Source organism: Parasteatoda tepidariorum, chromosome 9 (assembly GCF_043381705.1).
Source record: "Parasteatoda tepidariorum isolate YZ-2023 chromosome 9, CAS_Ptep_4.0, whole genome shotgun sequence".
In the NCBI taxonomy this organism is placed as follows: Eukaryota; Metazoa; Arthropoda; class Arachnida; order Araneae; family Theridiidae; genus Parasteatoda; species Parasteatoda tepidariorum.
Genome location: NC_092212.1, coordinates 44,760,965 through 44,782,092, shown reverse-complemented (window position 1 = coordinate 44,782,092; position 21,128 = coordinate 44,760,965). Strand labels below are relative to the sequence as shown.

General features: G+C 27.0%; 1 protein-coding gene across 1 annotated transcript; it reads left to right on the top strand.

The window, feature by feature from the left end:
* Positions 1 to 2,506: 2,506 nt before the first annotated feature.
* LOC107446536 (Branched chain keto acid dehydrogenase E1 subunit alpha) lies at positions 2,507 to 19,158 on the top strand (the record flags this gene model as incomplete). Its single annotated transcript, XM_021145395.2, is given in 9 exon segments — positions 2,507 to 2,697; positions 3,936 to 4,118; positions 5,014 to 5,209; positions 6,850 to 7,011; positions 10,838 to 10,982; positions 15,200 to 15,261; positions 15,555 to 15,696; positions 17,333 to 17,504; positions 18,856 to 19,158. Coding segments are annotated over 9 exon segments (1,350 nt in total). The 3' UTR covers positions 19,027 to 19,158.
* Positions 19,159 to 21,128: the final 1,970 nt, after the last annotated feature.

Below are 21,128 nucleotides of genomic sequence, written 5' to 3'. Positions count from 1 at the left end.
TTTGAAGAGTCAATTTTAAACTCCAGATTAAAATTTTTTTAAATTTTATTTATTTTTTAATGAGATTCTTTGAATGAAAAGTTTCTAAAAAATAACTATTACTTATACTTGTGTCGAGAAACCTTTAAAAGAAAGTTTTCGTATTGTACTTTCGCAGACCTTAAAAAACAATCCAAAAATATGGTCTTATGCTCGTTTATTTGCTTTCCCTTAAATGAGGTCCTTTGCAAAATATTTTCTTATTATTTATTAATATTTTCGCTGAAAAGGTTAATATTTGCTTTATTTCGTTTCCTTTGAAAAAGGTTTTCGCTTAATATTTCTGCTAATCTAATCATGACAGCAAACAAAAATGCAAAAAATAAGGTTTACAATTTCCTTGTTTTTTGACCTAAATAACAATATTTTTTAAAAAAGATTTAAAAATCATTTACTTTTCCTTTAAGGAGGGAAGGTAGGAAATTGCAATATTTTTACGTCATTGAAAAAAGGTTTTTACTGCAAACCTTTTCGTGACAATGAAAATAAAGTTAAAACACAAGGTTGTCGTAAGGTTACATGCTTTCTGGGGCTGGAATTCGAACCCGGTTCACCTCATTCGAAGACGAATACTTTGCTGCCTGAGCCATCACGACTTAACAAACCTTTATTTTATAACCATCGTTGAAAAGCCGACCCAATTTTTCGGGTTTACGACTACGAAAGTTCAACTACGTAGCCTAGTAGTTTTGATCCCAATCCAGAAGACAAGGGAACTCCTGGATCAAATATTAGGAGAAATTTGTCTTCGTGGTGGGCTTTTTGATGGTACTAACCCACATTTGCGTTATATAGAAAGGAAGACCGAGAACCTCTCACTGTTAGCTTGATGGTAAGGGGAATCTAACTAATGATCCGTCTACCACTGAGGATATTTCAAGTCAGCATTGCTGTCGGTGCAAGCCGGATGCGGAATTCGTATCGACCAGCTATCGCTGGGATTCGACACCGGCTTACCTCATTGGAAGGTGAACGCACATCCCCTGAGCCATCGCTGTTCACCAACCTTCATTTTATTTTATAACCGTCGTTGAACGGCTGAACCACTTGTAGGATTTACGACTACTAATGTTCAACGCCGAAGCTTTGTGATTTTGAACCCAATACAGAAGTCAAAGGATCTCCTGGATCAAGTATTGTAAGAATTTTGATGGAATTATTTTTGATGGAATTAAGCTGCATTTTCGTTACATGGAGAGAAAAACCATGAGAACCTCCCATGGTTAAAATGACGACTAGAGAACTTTAACCCCATATGATTCGTCTACCACTGATGATATTTCACGTCAGCACTGTGGTCGGTGCAAGCCGGTTGCGGAATTCGTATCGACCTGCCATCGCCGGGATCGAGCCCCGGCTCACCTCATTGGAAGGCGAACGCTCTAGCCCCTGTGCCAACGCAGCTCCCACCAACCTTCATTGGCAATTATTAATAATAACTAATTAAAGTGATTAATATTCATAATTTATCGCATTAACCAAAAAACTTGGTTATTATTAATAATTATCGGCTGTTACTAATAATAGCTATATTTATTACATAGCTATAACAATTTTAACGGTCTATTGGTCAAACGGTTTTAAAAATGCAAAATAATGACTTTTAAAATTCACCAAATAATATTTATACTTTTGTCCCGATAAATCTGAGGATATTTTTCATGTCTAGGATTACTTGACAATTGTTTTAGAAGTATGGAACGGGAAACGGTTTATATTATCAAGAATTTATGAAAAAGCAAGATAATTGAATAAAGGGTATTTTTGTAATTAAAGAAGATATTGTTGCATTTGTTAACAATGGATTCTTCTAATACTAAACTTAATTTCAAAAAATTATTAAATTTAGATTGTTGCTAAATACTTAAACAATTATAATAATGCCTTTTCCTCCTTGGGGCCAAGATAGCTTATTTGGTAGGGAGTGAGTTCGTTCCCCGCTGGCCGATGGCTCTTCGTGAACAAAATGGTGACTGGTACGTGCTACATCTGTTGAGATCATATCCTGATTGGTAGGGCACTGGGTCCATGTCCAAGAGCTCGTGGGTTCGATCCCCGCCGGCCAAAAACTCCCCGTGTTGAAAATGGTGGCTGATGCACGTTAAATCTCCATGTTCCCATAACAAATCAATACCTTTGGGGTTACTGATCCAGGAGGAGTTTCCTTGCTTTCTGGATTGGTTCAAAATTACAAAGCTACGGAGTTGAACATTAGTCGTAAACTCAAAATTCGGTCGGCTGTTCATCGATGAATATAAAATAAAATAAAGTTCCCTTAACAAATCAATACCTCTGGGGAGTACTGGATCGGAGAACATGCACTCTCGGCCACTCAAGATTTTATTTTTTAATTTTCTCTAGGGCAGTAGTTGGGCAAAATTAATGTACCGAAAACGCTTCTTATCAAAACAAGTAAATAAGAAATAACCAAATAGATCAAATTAATGATTTGAGACTTTTATTGTAGTTGTTTAGTTGCTGTGACGCAGAATCCAGCTACATTTTTTAATTGTTCTTTTTTAAATTAATTTTACTATATTAATGGCTACACTGAATGCTTTAAAATCGTGTGGTTTTATCAGCTTCAAATTACAGTTACTGAAGACTTCAACTTATTTACCAAATACTTTGAAATTTGGGCAAAATTATGGCAAACGAGTATGAAACAGTTTTACTGATTCAATTTTAAAGATAGTATAGTGTATATGTCTACAAAGCTAACTTAGTATTTCAATATTATGAAGTATAGAGGACTGATTAAAATAAATACAGAAATAATATGGTTGTTAAGAATATTTACCATTTCTAAAAAGCACCAGATATAACGTGCTGACAACGATTTATTTGCTTTATAGAAGACCCTAATGTTTTTTAAATTTGTTATGGTGTAATGAATTATTGCTATTTTAACTGCTTAACAATCTTCATTATTTACTTCATATTATGCAAGTATTCTTTGATGCTTTTGCAAAGGTATCGAAATTCGATAAACTTCAATTTTTAAAATCAATTTTTAAAACTCTAATGGATTTTGTGATGAGTTTCATAAATATGCACTTTAATAAAATGTTAAAACCTTTTATTATGTTATCATTCAAGAATATTGTACACAACTAATACCCTTGCTATGGCGCCAAAGTGTTTTCCGTATCCTGATCTGTTGCACTAACTACAATCGCCAAGGTGCCAAATAGGTTTTAAATTTGCAAGTTTTTAAAAAAAAAAACATGTAGATGTTTGCCCCGGAGTGGCTACGAGCTATACACTTCGAGTTGTCCTCTTTAAATTTTTTTTTGTTTCTCGCGGGCTGCTGCCCGGAAGTTGCCAAGACTTGGCGATTATTCTGCCACAGATCAAGATACGGAAATATCCCCACTCTTGCTATGGCGCCAAAGGATTTTTTAACTTTTGTTTTTATTTGATTTCTCATGGGTCATTTCCTAGAAGTCATACAAAGTTGGCTATTATTTTGGCATAAGTGCCGATGTGAAAATCTTCTCTATTATTCTTTGTACACCTCAAAATATTTCAAAATAAAATTGGAGGATTGTAATAAACCCAACTTTCTTGGTTCATAACCACAATGGGCCAAAAAATTAGAATTTGTTAGATCAGATGTTTATAATGAGATTCATAAACATCTGATGAAACAAATTGTGAAACTTTTTATTACACATTTAATTATTTTATGTATTTATTGTAGCTTTTGTGCACATCTCAAAATATTCCGCAATTGGATAGTTTGTAAAACTGCAGTTTCTTGGTTCACATTCACAATTGGCTGAAAATTTAGAATTTGTTTGTTCAGTTGTTTATGATGAAATTCATAATTGTCTGATTTAACATGTTTTGTAACTTTTTCTTTTATGTTTAAATATTTTATGTATTTCTTATAGCTTTTGTGCACATCTCAAAATATTCCAAAATTGGAAGAGTTTGATAAACCACAATTTCCTGGTTCACAATCACAATGGACTGAAAAATTAGAATTTGTTAGATCAGATGTTTATGATGGAATTCCTGTATACAGAGTTATGAACCGTGATGGAAATATTATTGATCCTTCTCATGACCCTAAGGTAATTTATCTCTATCTAACTAATTTTTTTGAAAATTTATTAAACATTTCATTTTGAAAAATTATATTTGATTGTAGATATTTTAACCATATCCTCTGAAATATTTCTTCAATATTTCATTCATTTCTTACTTATGTCACAAGGTTAATAAAAGATAGCTGATAAAGTGAAACAAAATAATTTTTGGTTTCTTGATCAATAGGTTTTGAAAAATTTAAATATTGATTTTATTGTTGTTTTTATTTTTAAATTCATGTTCATTATATTTACTTAAGTGAATAATAAATTTAATACTTTTGCATCTTGAATCCACTTTTAAACTTATGTTTCTACGCTTCTTCTTGTATGTTGTATGGATAAATTGCTAATGTCAGCTATTTAGTGTTTACAATTATTGATCAAATTAATTATTTTGAATTTTTATATTCTCTTTTTAATTGTTTTACATTTTATTAATATATTTTGTATATAATGCAAATAATACTGATTTGTGATCAAAGTTAAAACTGATCCGAAGTGCTATAATTTAATATAAAGCTGAAAATCATTGATTTCTTAAGATAAAAATGATAATTATAGTACATTTATTTTAAGAATTTTTAACAATTATAATTTTGGAAAAAGGGTATAGTTATAACTGCAAAGAGGCAAAAAAATTCTGTAAATATTTGAAGTGGATGTTATTAAAAAAGAACACAAATATACTGTTTTTATTTCTTTTTTTTTCCCTTTTGTAAATAAGTTAACTGTTAAGGTGCTAAGGCTTTGGCATTTGTATACAGAAAATTTTCATATTAACGATGTTGTTATTAATAAATTGCTTATTAATATTCAAATATTTATTATCTGCTTAAGTATTATTTTTTAACATTTGCATTTTATTTTAAATAAACAGCTTGGCGAAGAGACTATAACAAAGCTTTATAAAGGAATGACATTACTGAATACTATGGATCGTATTCTGTATGAATCTCAGAGGCAGGGTAGGATTTCTTTTTATATGACAAGTTTTGGAGAAGAAGGTACCCACTTTGGTAGTGCAGCTGCTTTGGATCCTCAAGACATGATATTTGGACAATACAGGGAAGCAGGTACTACTTTTTCTGAATTATTTTTAGAATCGCAAGGTATTTTTACTGTCAAAACTATTATATTATTTATCTGTGTTTTGGTTTATAAACTAATAATTTTTTTTTTGTTTTTGCATGCAATGACATTTATTAACAACAAGCACTAAGTCTTCTTCAATGAATGTGTGTTTTCCTTCTCCCAAAAAAATGTTACAAACTATATTTTATTAATATAAGTATGATTTTTAAGTGGAACTATTAATTTATGATTGTGAAAATAATTATTCTGAACAATGTAAATAAAATTTATTATTTAAATGCTGTGTATTAATATTACAGAAAAGTGTTTGAAGAATTTGTAATTTAATGTTAATTAATGACTGTAAAAAAAAAATTTTTTTTTCAAAGCACAATATAAAAACTATATTTTTCGATTTTACCTATGCGCTGCCTTAATATGGCAATTATGTTAACTAGTAATTAGACCATGAGTTTATTGTTTTCCTGATTTTTAATTAAATTTATAAAATTATTTGGTTATTTATTGGATAGAATTACTGTTAAAGCAGAGTAGGATCAAATTTTATGTTCTAGAGCTCACTGATACTTCATATGCTAAACACAAAAACATCCAGATATTTTAATTCTATGAAAGTCAAGGATGTTTGTCTTTAGGAAGCTCAAGAGTTTATAAAAACAAGGCTTGTTTTCCACCCAAAATTTATCACAATTTTGATTTAAATATTTTTACTTCTGTTTGTATTTATGGTTTTCAGTTATCTCTGTGAATATAATATATATTTACATGTAAAAGCACAAAAAATATTTTTTTGATCTAATAGGTACTAGTGAATAATACTGGTGAATGTAATTTCTTATATTTACTATAGAAATGTTTCGTGATGAATTATCAATGCAGATTTTAGTTTTCTTCATTATAGTATACATAACAGAATTAATTTTTTTAAAAAAGTGAATGAAATAGACAAAAGTTAATAAAAATATGACAGAGACATTGAGTTGTTATTGTAAATTTAAATCTACAGCATGAACTAAACAATTTCTTTTTGTGTTGTTAAATGGCTACTGTACCTAGGGTAAAAAGAAACTGTTCATTATTAATTTAAAAAAAAAATGATCAGAATTAAGAAGGTTGACATGTGATTAATCAATCTTTATTATTCAGATAATATTTTTTAGAATAAATTAAAAGTTTATTCTAAAAATTACTTTTCAAATAATTTTAAAATTTTGTTTCAATCTTTACTTTTTAAAATTTTTTTTAAAAGAAAAAGGGGAGATTACAATTTTGAACTCACCTTCTGTGTTTACTATTTTTTTTATTTCAATTAAATGAGAAATTTTTAATTAAAGTAAGAGAAAAATATATTAAATAAGAAATTGGTTATTGCGCCAAATATGAAATATTTGTATATTATGCCTGACTGAAGTTAGAAAACAAAAATAAATTGATATTTGATAAGAGCTTAAATTATTTAATAACATTCTCTCTTTTAAAATTAATAAACATCCTCTTTAATTATGAAAAGTATTTATATTTTGCTGTTCATTTATAGCATGTATAATTATTTAATGTCATTGATTTAAGATTTTGTAACCGTTCTAATTTATTGTATCATAATTTTTACTGGCTTTTTTAGGTGTACTGATGTATCGTGGTTTTACCTTAGACCAGTTTGTGAATCAGTGCTATGGGAATAAAAATGATATTGCTAAAGGTCGCCAAATGCCTGTTCATTATGGAATGAAATCTCTAAATTTTGTTTCAATATCATCACCATTAGCAACTCAGATGCCACATGGTATATTTTGGTTATAAAATTTTATAAAAAATACTCTGGCTTAAAATTAGATTTTGCCTACCTAACTTTAAACTCCTTTTTTTTCTCCTCCTCTCTCTTCTTCTCAACTCCTCTTTTTTATATCCATAAGTAGGTATTTAAATATAATGTGTATCATAAATTCTTCTACTGAAATTATTATTAATATAATTTTTATATGGGAAAATGCACATTGATTTATGTTTTTGCCTTTTTAAGGAAAGTATATTTACAGTAATTTTTTTTAACAAGCTATAAATTATGTTTATTACATTGCTATATATCAATTAAATTTTAATAGTAAATTTAATTATAATTAATTTTCTACGGGACTGTATCTTTGCAATCAGTTTTACTTTCCGAAATTAAAGAGTTTTGTGAAATTACTTGATAATTAGCAAATTTGAGAAGGTCATAAAAAATTAAAAAGCTATTTATAAAACTTATTAATATTATTGAAAACTCTTTAACTTAAGGAATTTGCAGTATAAATTAATGCATTGCATTTACAGCTGACCATAGATTTTTTTAAGCAAAATTTATAGTCTTTCTAAAAAACAAAATTGAAGTTTTTCCACTGAGTTTTTCCATTTTAAATAAATGTGAGAATTCTTAGGTGCTGTAGTGACTGTTTATTATTATTATTTTGTTTTTTTACAGCAACCTTAGTATCTCACACTGTTTTATTATTATTTTTTATTATATATCATTGATTTGTAAATGAAACATGCAGACTGATGATTGCAGTTTTGAAATATTACATGATAAAAATACAGTGAAACCTCTCGGGTGAGACCGCTCTCTCTTCCACAGTAAAATGATTGTTAATGGCGGTTGGTTATTCTTCGGGACTACCTTCATTGACTTCGAAATGTTGTCTAAGTTACGTGATTTTTCGCAAGCAATTTTAATTTTACTCAGTGTCACTTTCTTAGTGCAGAAATGCAACTTGAGTTGGTGTCATGAAAACCGGATCGATGAATGAAATTTAATGTCATCAAAAAGGACTCCTACCGATAAAATTATGTTTAAAAACAAATTTTCCAATTATGAAAGATAGAACTATTTTAAATAAGTAAACAATTATGTTTTTAAATTTGCATTTAATTTTATATCATAAAAATTAGCTTTAAAGCTTGTTTATTTGAGATTCTCTTTTTTTTTCCTTCTAATTTAACTTTCAACTCTCAAAATAAATCATTGATAGCATTGTTTTTAGTGCACTCTGACTACAACATGAGGTTGTAGATCTCTTTCAGAAATCGTCAAAAAGAGCTTTATAAATAAGAGCCTCAAACAGATATTTGGTATACATTTTAATTTTCTTATTTGTTTTCTTAACATTTTTTGTTAGATATTTTTTCGTGTTTACTTAATTAACCTTTTCTTAATTATTTAATTAACTGCATTTGCTGCAAAGGATTGCCTGATCGCTGGAAGAGGTTTTGATGGACTTTCCTAAAGGTTTTCTTCAACACAAAGTATACAGAAAAAATTCCGTGCCTCCTAAAAGTGATCACAAATAGAGGTCCTTACATGGAGGTGTTCTTTCCTAGAAGTTTCACTGTAATGTTCGAGAAATATTAAAGAAAAATATTTGTACTTAATGAAAATATTACTTAATAAATTTCACCAGTCTAAAGATTATATCATTTTAGACTACAAAACCAAACAACTAACAACTAGAATATCTTGACTTAAAATATTTCACTTGAAAGCTGACAATATCATGCATAGGGTAAAGGGACAGAGTTAATTGGAAGAGTTGCAATAATTTTGTTATTTATCACTCAAACTTACACTTTCATTTCTGTTAAACTTTCATTTGCATTTCATGACAGCATTCTTGATTCTTAGCAGCAAATTAAAAAATAAGATTTTTGTGGTGGTAAAGTAAATTTTAAATCTCTTTGTTTTAATGCCTCTTATTTAATTTTTAATCATTGCTTTTAATAATCAGAGACATTATACTATGAATGATTATGATAATTTCATATTTTTATTGTTACTGCCTTTTCTAATTAACCAATCATGAGTTTAAACGAACAAATGACTTGATGGAGTTAACGAGGAGAAATCAAAATTAAGCTATCTGCGTGTGTGCTAATAATATTGGTTAATTACTGACACAGCTTTAATTGGAATAATTATTACTCTTACTTTATACTAATTTTAACCAAATCATTCATTTACATTTAATCAGCCTAAAATTCTTACGTATTTTACTGTTAATGCCTTTTCTAATTGTTCAGTAGCATACTTTAGAAAATAAATAACTCAATTTAATCTAATTGAGCTATCTGTCTGGAAGTTAATTGCTAACACATATTTTATTAGCATAATAATTCAATAAATTAGAGTAATTTTAGAAATATTTATATGTTTAAAAATTTTATCCACATTAAAGGCTATTATTTAATAAATTCGATTAAATTTCGTTTAGTAAATTTGGAAAAAACTAAGACAAATTTCAACTATTTTTTTTGTTAATTTAAAATTCTTATCACCTATATAGCATGGGATTTTATTATTTTTAGCAGTTGTAAAATATGTTCCAAATTCAGTAAAGGCTTCTACCTCTCTCCTGTTACTTAATATTGATTTGTCTAATTACTTTATAAAATAAAAACTGAATTCAACTTAATTAAATTAAATTCTTCTAATAAATAAAACATTAAACATAAATTTCTAATGTAATAGCTTGTCTTTAAAACAGTTTTATTTTAGGTATGAGGAACATAAATTAAAATAGATTTAAATTATCGATATTATTAATTATTTACACTAACCCCATATAGACTGGTGAGGCCAAAAACATCTTTCTTTCTTCTTCTTTTTCCTTTTTTGTTTTTTAATTGAAAAAGCTTAATAATGTATACATAGGCAATTCCATGAACAAGGGATAACCTAACAAAAACTGAACATTTAATCATTAACAAATTGTTTAGCTTTTTTATTAACTATTTTAGATATAAAATCAAAAATTGTAGTTAAATATTTTGTAATGTTAATAAGAAAATGTTTATTCAAATTTTAATCTAGTTTGTATTTGTAACATAAGTCACATAAAAACTGTAATATCAGTCAAAAAAGCTTTTTCTCTGTTAACAATTTTTTATATTTAATTTCATATGTACTTTTAGTGTTTCCTGTTTGTTTGAATTTTTTTAAAATAAGTTTCAAAAAGATAATTCCTACATTGCTTATAAAAGAAAGAAAATTTCAGAATTAAAATATATTTTACTCAATGTCCTTTCTATGTAACATCAGTTACATTTAATATTTTTATTCTATGTAAAACATTTATAATTTTCTTCCTTTTTTTAGGTATAATAATATTAGGCTATTGAAAAACAACTCATATAATTTAAAAAAAAAAATACTAATAAACATTTAAAAATGAGAAAGTTTATTAAAATCTAACATCATGGAATTGCCCACATCTATAGTAATCATTCAAAATGAAAGTAATAGTTAAAATTTTAATTAAGATATACAAAATATGTTCAAATTGATAATAAGTAAACTTTTGTATGAAATTTTTTAAAATTATTTAAATAATTCCCCTTTATGAATACATATTTTTTTACATCCAGTTTGTGGCATTTCCATATCTAAGTCATGTACCTTTCAACTACATGAAATTCAATTACTGATTTCTTTTAATTGTTTGGGCTTAAAAATTCAAGTTGTTTTTGAAGTTTGTTTTTTCCAATGTTTTTTTCATCGTAATTTACTATAGATATGAATTTTTTCTCATAATTTTCTGCTACAAATTTGATTAATAGGTAAATTATATTATTTTTAGCTGTTGGAGCTGCGTATGCATTCAAGAGATCTCAATCAGGGTTGTGTGTCATCACTTATTTTGGTGAAGGAGCTTCTAGTGAAGGGGATGCTCATGCTGCTTTTAATTTTGCTGCTACTCTTAACTGCCCCATCATATTTTTTTGGTAAGCAAGAACTTACTAAATAAAATAAAAAACAACGATATAGTTCAAAAAGTGTCAGTCTAAAACATTAATTTTTTTTCTGCTTATATTTTTTATTATAATTGGACTTAAGCAACATAAGTCACAAAATTAAGGATTGCAACTTTCTTCTCCAGCAGAAAAAAACGTCTCTGGAAGAAACAGGTTTCTTCAAACCCAAATAGAAGAAACTCTTTGTCAAAAGGAAACATCAAATATTAAAAAAATTTTTACACATTTTTAATTTTAATCTAGTCTAAAAAATAGTATTAATTTCCATGTTATTTAATATTTCATTTTTAAAAAATCAAAGACTAACCTACTAAATTTTATAATCAAGTACTGTTAAATACGAATACTCCAATTTACTCTTATATGAAAGATAGAGATTTTAAAATCTCAATAAAATTAAAATAATTTAAAAATAAATTTTAAAAAAAATTGACAGGAAAAACTTTACAAACCCAACTGTATTAAATTTATTACAAACCCAATGAATTAAATTTATTGCAAACCCTATTGTACTGTATTAAATTTAGTTTGTTTAAATTTAAGCTATTCCTATAATATTAGCTACTAAACAATTGTATTGGTCATTTTTAGTTTCTTCCATTTTTTCTGAGTCTTACAAGAAATAAGTTTCTTCCAGACGAAATGCGAACCCTGGTACAGAATAATTGTTAGAACCTTGAATATTGATAATGTACAAGTAGTATTGCTACTGAGCATTTTTCATATTCCAAACTAGAAAGAAAAATAATAGATTAACTTGAGTTGCTGATGTTGCCAATGTTTTCTTTTTAATGGAATTTCTCCGCGGTGAATGGTAAAAGATATTACAAACTAAAATTGTCATAAATCTGAAAAAGTTCTTTGGTAGGGGTCAGCTAAAACTTGATTATGATCTTTGAATTGTTATGAAATATTGAGCATTGCATATTTTCTAGCTTTTTAATTTTGTTTAATTCTTAAATTTATAATTAATTCTCAAATTATTTTCTCTTTAAAAATATCTATTAAATCTTACTCACTGGAAACACTTGTAATGAAAATCCAATTCTATAAATAGATATTGTTTTTTTTTTAGTTTACTTGCATAGTTAAAGAGGAACCTTTTCTTGATTGTTAGTAAAATCTACAGATGGTGTTGGCAACCTTTCCAAAATGAAACTGAAAATTTTGATTTCTGATTATTCGATTCGATTATATTAGAACTATAGACTGATTAAAACTGAAACTTTCAACAATTACATCAAAACTAGTTCCACGATACTAAATTTATTCCATGCTATAAAATTTATTCCATGATATTAAATTTATTCCACGATGTTAATTGTTTTTTATTAAAACCTTTTTATTGTTATTAACTTGAATACCTTTTTCTTGAAGAACTAAAACGACTCAATCACCCATTTGGGATTATGAACTTCGATAATATTAACATCAGTGATGGGCATCATTCATGAAAATTTTATTCATGACTAAATTTATTCAGAATAAATTTATTCTGAATGATTATTCATACGAAAATTTAGTCATTATTAATCATTCATTATGCAAATGTATAAAATTTTTTGAATAATGATTGATGAATAAACTCATTAGTCATGAATAATTTTTCTGAATAAAATTTTGAATAACCAGCAAAAAATGCAATCGATATGTCTATAACGGAATGCAAAACATCGTTTGGTCTTAAACTTCTTATTTTAGGAATTAAACTATAAAACTAAGACAAGTATGTTTATTTATTTTTATGTTATTTTAACTTACTCCTGCGTAACATACTTAGTTGTGCTAAAAAGTAGGTTTATAACAGTTTAGTTACTTAAGTTCATTTTAAAATTTTGTTCTAAAAACTATAAAACGCCATTTTTTATAGTTTTTGAAAGCAAACGATAATATTATTTTAAATTTTTAAACAAAATTTTAACTTAAAAAATTAAACGCTTTTTTGCCATGTAACCATTTCTCAAAAGAATGCATTACGTTAGACAAAAGTAAATTTTCTCAAACATTATATAAATATACTTGAAAAGGATTAACGTTTTATTTGTAGTTGTCATAATTGTAGTCAATTAGAGTATTGGGTGCCCATTTTTGTTGACCAGTGAAATTATTCAGTTATTTTTGACTAATGAATAAAGGATACTGAATAACGAATAATTTATTCTTTATTCAAAATATTTCTGACTAATGAATAAATCTTTATTCATCATTCATTATTCAGATTTTGAATAATTATTCATTATTCTGAATGACAAATGCCCATCTCTGATTAACATAAATATTGAAGATCATTATATGTTTATGATATATTTTATAATGTTTTATCTTTTACCTAAAAATTTTAAATTTGTAATTGATCATTGTAATTGGTTTCATTTTTAATAAGCTCAAATAATGGATGTGTCCAATGATGAGTGGTGACTATCGTAGTAATTTTTCCCAAATTTTATTGAGAGAGGGGAAAGAGAAAGGCTTTGCTCATCCTTCGATTCTTGCATTATTTTTCCATTAGAAACTAAAATTTAAATAAATCAATAAATATCTAAGAAATAGTGGTTCTTCTCATCTTTTCAGTAACAAAATAATTGCCACCAACAACAATCTTTACTTTAATATTATATTAATGAAATCAGTTATCCTTTTTGCTATAACTTCATTTAATATTAAACAGTTATCAAAATATTACAATGCTTCAGCTTGTTTTTTAACAAGCAAAAAATACGCCATATCTGTTTCAATTCATTCTAATGTATTTAAGACAGTCATTTAAAAATTTATTTAAGAGAGTTATAAGTACATTTGTACTTATAACTATCTTAAATAAATTTTTCCACAACCACCAAGTTTTAAATAGTTTCTATTATAAGAAACTATTCTATTATAAGGAATTTTGCTTCAAATTGCATTAAATTGTTTTTATTTTTATTTATTTATTTTTTTGTTTTTTTTTTAAAATTAGAAACATTTAGTTAAATTGATATTATAAAATTTGAAATCAACTGTGGGCTTTTCTCCAAAAGTTTTTAAAACTGCTTCAAAATTATAAAACTTGCTGTCACAGATTGCATAAAAATATTAATTTCATCACTGTGTGCTGTCTAAAATTTTATAAATAAATGTATCAGTGCTGATTTTAATATGTTATATTCATAGTGCACAAAAAAAATTCACCCTGCAGCGTAACTTTTGATCTAATGATCGTATATCTCAACCTCAATAGTTCGAGAAGGTGACCTCAAGTATGCTAATTAATAAGTACAGAGGATATTCTAAGTTACAAAATCAGACACAAAAACGTACTTCTCTTAATAAACATACCTTTTTTTTTACATATTCGAATTTCTGACCTTAAAATATAAGGGAGAGCCATATTTTGAGAAATATGGTACTCATAGTTTGGTCAGGAGAGTGATCCAAAGTTTGAACCCCTTATTGTTAATTTTACTTTGAAAATTGAAAAACTTTTGCACACAACTATAAAATTTGTTTATCCAAAGATAATTTCATGCAAAAAAGAAAATTTAGCAAATATTTATTATTTTTTACATTACTTTAAAGTATACCTCGGTAAAATTCGATTACTCAAAAACTATTCGACCAATTTTTTGCTCAAATTTTGTATTTTGCCATGTAAAATGACATACTTTAGAATGATGTAAACAATTGTATAACTTACAATTTAAAATTTTTTCGACTATTACTAACAAAATAATAAATATTTATTGAAATTTAATTTTTTCATGGGATTATATTTAGATTAAACTAACAAATTTTATAATTCTGTGTGATAATTTATATTTCGCTTAAAATTTTTTGAGATATCGTGAAATACGCAGAAAGTAAAATTAACATTAAGTAAAGTAAACTTTGGAACGCTCTCCTGACCAATCTATTGGGGCCATATTTCTCAGGTTGGGGCTGCCCCCTATATTTCGGGGGTCAGAAATTCGAATCTGTCAGAAAAAAGGTGTGCTTATTCAGAGAATATTTGAGGTCATCAAACCATTAAGATTTAGTCTTAGAACGTGAAAATCCATTTATGAGATCAAAAGTTATTCAGGGTGGTCTATTTTTTTTAGTGCATTACAATATAGATATAAAGCATAAAATCCGAAATTTTCACTGATTATTTAAAAACATATGAAATTCTCACTGATTATTTAAAAACATATGAAATTTTCATTTTTTAGCCGTAATAATGGTTATGCTATATCAACTCCAACTCATGAGCAATATAAAGGTGATGGAGTAGGTAAGGGTAACCTTTTATTTTTGGTACAATTTTATGTTTTAAACTTTATTTATTAACTTTATTTGAACAAATTTCAAATCTATTTATTGGAAAATATTTCTTATATCCATTTCTAAAATCTTGCAGCTTTTTCACTATTTAAACCAATGCTTTAATAGTACTTTTTTAGATCAATCAGTTAATTGTCAGATTGGGTTGCCAAACTTAAAGTCCAGTTCTTAGTATATTAATATTCATTTAGATTAAATAAAAATGCATTTTTGTATTTTTCTTTTCTTTTTTGGTATCTGTAGCTGCAAGAGGCCCTGCTTATGGTATACCTTCAATAAGAGTTGATGGAAATGATATTCTTGCAGTATATAATGTAGTTAAATCTGCCAGACAGTTAGTTATTGAAGAATCAAAACCTGTTCTCATTGAAGCTATGACTTATAGGTAAATATTGCTAATTATAATGATCCACTATTTTACGATAAAAAATTCCTGTAAAATATTTCCATATTAATTTGTTTATCTTATGCATTAAAACAAATATTTTTTTAAATAACATTTTAACTTCTGTTCTGCTTGAATAGGATAAAAGTTTTTAATTAATCACTTGTCATAGGATATTAAAAGAGTAAAATGTTTTTTTTTAGAAAAAGTTTAATTATGAAATTTATTTGTTCATTAAAATTTTATTGATTTCAATAGCAATTATCATAGATTAAGTTATAGTATCATAAAACATAAATGACAGCTTATGTTGAATAACCAATCTCTCTCTCTCTCTCTCTCTCTATATATATATATATATATATATATATATATATACAGGGTGATTCTAAAAAGATGGGAAAAATTTTAGGAAGTGATAGTACACACCCAGACAAACGATTTTTATCAAAGAATGCATGGTCGAAAACAAAACCCAAAACCGCAAGAGGGCGTCGAAGTTTATGTTCTTATATGAGGCAAAAACACACAAAGAACGATGAAGTTATGTTTTAAAAGCAAATTTAATGGCATGGGATTACAATAAGTGTTCAAAACAGTGGCCGGCAGCGGCTATGCTGGTACAACGGCGAAGAAAAGATAGGCAAACTTTCCCTGCAGCGGCTGAAAGCTTGGCGACAAATAACGTAGCGCAGTAACTCGCAATAGGAATGGAGCTTTCTCGTTTGCATGAAAAAACTTTCCAAATGCGCCAGCACCTTTGCGTTTTGTTTTCGACNTACAAATATATATATATATATATATATATAAAATAAAGACAAAAAGGATTTTTAACTTATATATATACACTGAACTAAGGATTTATTTGTTACTTATATTTTATGCTCACTCTTGGATAAGAAACACTTGATGTATTTCTTTTTGTAAATAGATTTTAATATTATGTATTAAAAACATTTGGAAAAAAAAATTAGGGTGCAAAAATAAATAAATAAAAGGCATAAAAGAGTCATTCCATAGCTGTCACATAAGTAGCTAAAACTTGATAAATAATTAAATTAAAAATTTACCAATATTCTGGAAGGGAAATGAATATTTTTTGCTCATTAAATCATATCATTTTCACACAACGCAATGCAATAAATTATAAAAAGTTCAATGGCTAAATTATATTGTTCATGCATGTCTCCACAGTGGATGAAAAATGCAAGAAAAACATAATAATATCAACAAAAAAAGTGCATAATATAAAAAAAAACTTAATAATGATTACGAATGAAACAACACAATTATAGAGTAATTAAATTTTATATATTGCAATTGCAAAGCAATGTATGCATTTTAGTTAATCTATTTTTTAGAAGCTAATTTGACTCAAAGTTTCTCTGATAATTCTCAGTAATTTTGTATTATATTAATAGAACTGAGATTTTGTTGATTAAAGGATCTTCTTAAGATGCTTGAGCTTTCGGTTTCCCTATATTTTATGCAATTACAGCCTTTTTTTAAAGTAGGTTTTTTTTAAACCTGTAAGTAGGTTTAAGCTATGTGGTGCATGTTTAATAGTTCTGATTCTGGGCTATATAATCTGTATATCAATTTTAAAATATTAATTTTGGTGCTTTCTATTATCCAGAATAGGACATCATAGCACATCAGATGACAGCAGTGCATATAGATCTGTGGATGAAGTTAGATTTTGGCATCAGAAAGATCATCCAATAACTCGTTTGAGAAAATACATGGAGAACCAAGGCTGGTGGGATGATGCAAAAGAAAAAGCATGGAAAGAAGAAACTAAAAAACAAGTAACTATATTAAACATGAACATTTTTCTTATTGTGTTTATAAAAAAATTTAATTAGTTTTAGTGTTAATTTAGGGAGGTATAAATATTTGGGATGATTTAAAAGCATTACTTTAATTGTAGCTGGTGAAAATATGACAAGAAAAGATTTCAAATGTTTTGTATCTATATTATATAAAGCACTAATGCATATATTGTTAAGAAACCAATGTCATTTATATTTCATATTGGCAACAAAGAACTAAAAACTGATATATTGAGGTAGTGGGTCATCATAAGCATGAGCGCATAAACTAACGTGTTTCTGAATGAAAATTCTTTCCTCACATAGGAAGCGAAAAGCTGAAACAAATTGATGATATAAACATACTAAAATATGCTATATTTTAGTTTTAATTATGTTATTTGTACAAGTTTAATTACAATTTAGTTTTAATAATACTTCCTAATTACTGTAGATGTGTTTTCTCAATTAAGTTTGATCAGCTATGTTTTTTTTTTTAAATTTTATTTAACATACAAGTTTAAGCAAGACTAAAATTGTCTCCAAATACTGAAATTTATAATTTTGTGTACATAAAATCGTAATGAATTTATAAATTGAATGAAATGTTTATGAATCAAACAATTCATAAGATGTATGTATTGCAGAATTTTAGAACTTCATTTTGAAAAGAGTATTAGAATGCATACAAAGCTAGACTAAAAGACTTGAATTTAATGAATGAGAGAACAAGTTCCAATTGCAAAACTCCTAAAGCTGCTATAGAGGTTTGCCTTTAAGAGAGATCTAAAAACCGATAAAACTACATATGATTTATTTTGCTGTTAGATATGAAAGAAAAGGATTTAACTTAGAAAAATAGTACGTCAGAAATTCCAGCAGCTACTAACGCAACTTTATCACATTCTCTAAGTTCCTTCCCACCGCCTGGAGGAAAACTTTTAAATCATAGCCCGTTTGATGTAAAATGTATTTATAGATGAGATATATAAAGCAACGCAAGCAAGTAAAATACAAAAATTTAGGAAATTACTATACTCATAGACTGCAAAATGTTTGCTTAACAAGGAAAAATGAAAGAATCAGCCACAAAACATAAATTAAAATGACTTAAAGTTAACATTTTTTACAAATATTAATATCTAATTTAGTATTCAGTTGCTATTTTCTTTTAGCAATGTCTATTTTAAATAACATAAAACTATCTATTCGAAATTGTTGCATAAAGATAATTAAATACTACTATTTTACTTGCTGCATAAAGTTTTAGCTTTGTTTTTCTATATTTAACGCTTATATATTTTGAAATATATGTAAAGTTATTAATAATCTTAATTATATCTTCAAGGTAATGCAGACTGTTGTGAAAGCAGAAAAATTGAAGAAAGCTCCCATTGATGAAATGTTAAAAGAAGTTTATGATGTAATGCCACCGCATGTTGAAGAACAACTTCAATATATAAAAGCTCATGTTGAACAGTATCATGAGCATTATCCTGTTGATCATTTTGAAAAATAATTTGTTTTGTTGCCAAATACAGATTGCATTTATATTGTTATGTTATTGTTTAACTATTAAAGTCCTATTTTATATTCTTTTTAAGAAAAAGAAATCTATTTTTGTAAAACTTTTAATAAAATTTTTTTCTTGAATTTATATATTTTCGTTCCCTAAGGCTAATTTTGATTATTGAAAAAGTGTGTGAACTAATTTTAGGGTATCTGCTACATTTTAGATTTTCAAATTCATGACTTTCCATGACTAATTCCAAGAACTTTTCATGATTTAACAAAGTTACTATTTTCTCCGACAAAAACAGAACAATAAATTTAAAAAGCATTGTAATAACCTTAATTGAAACGATAGGTATAACCAAAACTGTTATACTCTGCATCTTCATATTTATTGATTTTAAATTTAAAAGAAAGAGTTGAAGCAATAAAATAGCTGGAGAAAAAAAATACAAAAGCAAATAATTTTTTCTTTCTTTTTTCTGGAGAATTGTATTCTAAAGATACTTTTCTTATTCATCAGAAAGGGGGATTTTGTTACAAATTCAGATATTCGTTACACCATGAAATTTAATGGGATGGGGAATTCCATTTTAAAAGTAAAATTTTTCAGCGACCTAAATCCATGATTTTTTTTTAAAAAAAAAGTTAAAATCATGACAAATTTTGTTCAATGCCGAAATTTATGACTTTCCAGGTGCGCGGATATCCTATAATTTTGTGATACGATAAATTCTACAGAAATGCATTATATAAAAAACTATTTGCTTAACTGCCTTCTTAAGAAAACCTGGTGCAATGTTCATGGCATAACATCTTAATTTTTTAAAAAATGATTCTTCTCTATTTGTTTGATTGAAGAATTGCTAGCAATGATATGTATTTTTTTGTTTTCTTAATTTACTTTTCTTCTTTTTTTTTTAGACTCATACATAACTTAATTTGTTTTTGATTTTTAATATTATTTTAATCAGACTACAGTTTACATTTTTTCTAAAAAAAATACTGGATTTAGTTTAGAATTAGTATGAAATCTTAATTGAAAATTTCTTAAAGTTTATAACGAGGAAAAACAAATGTTATTCACATTTTTGACTAAGTGGAAGTTTCTTTTGTGATATTAAATTTTTCTAAATAAGCATTTATAAACATCATACAGAGTTAGAATGTGATCCTGCATTTAACCATCATTGGTAGCAAATTCTTTATTTTGTATTAATTATAAGTCTTAAACATGAACATGACGAAAGAAAATCTGATAAGTCCAAATTCCCTCACCTTCATGGAGCTGGCATCAAAAAAGAAAACCTCGCTTCCTGGCTCGTACCCCCCAAACATCACTGGTACCAGAGCACCAGTCCAGGAGGTGCACTCAACATTCGGTGCAACCGCAAGGACCAGACTGCACTTACCNCAATAAATGATTAAGAAACCCCAAAATATCTACTGTTCAGTTTAGATGTAATACAAAATTTAGGAACAATATAAAATTTAATATCTTAAGAATAAATATATCTATCTTAAAAAATAGTTTTTGCCATGTACCCTTTGATTCAAAAACATTTTAAAACTAAATTAATGAGAAAAAATTACAATGTAGACATTTAAACATGCATATCATTCTGATACAAATCTCTATTGACATTACAATCCATAATTTTGAATAATATTACTTTTTTTTAAATACTAGTGGGCTATGACCCCTTGCTCAGTATCTTCAAGCATTCCTTCACAATTTTATTAAGATATCTTAATGAAGTCATAAATCCAATGTTTATTGTTAGTGTTTTAGTTTGGTTCCTTCAAATAGGGAAAGATCTCATATAAATTACCTAATTGTAACAGAAACTTCGGTATAAAATGTATATATATCTTTTGTTTTTAATATTATTTGCTAAATAAATTAATTTTGATAATATAACTCTCTATATTTAGTAATAATTAAACTATTTTATGTCAAGAATAACTGAAGGGATTGATGCAAGAACCTGATAAATCAAAATCCCCCCTCAAAACAAAACAAAAAAGTGCATTACATGTTTAAAAAAAAAATTAGAAAAATGTAACATGAATTTTCTCCAGTGTTGTGCAGGTAAATGTTTCAGTGGG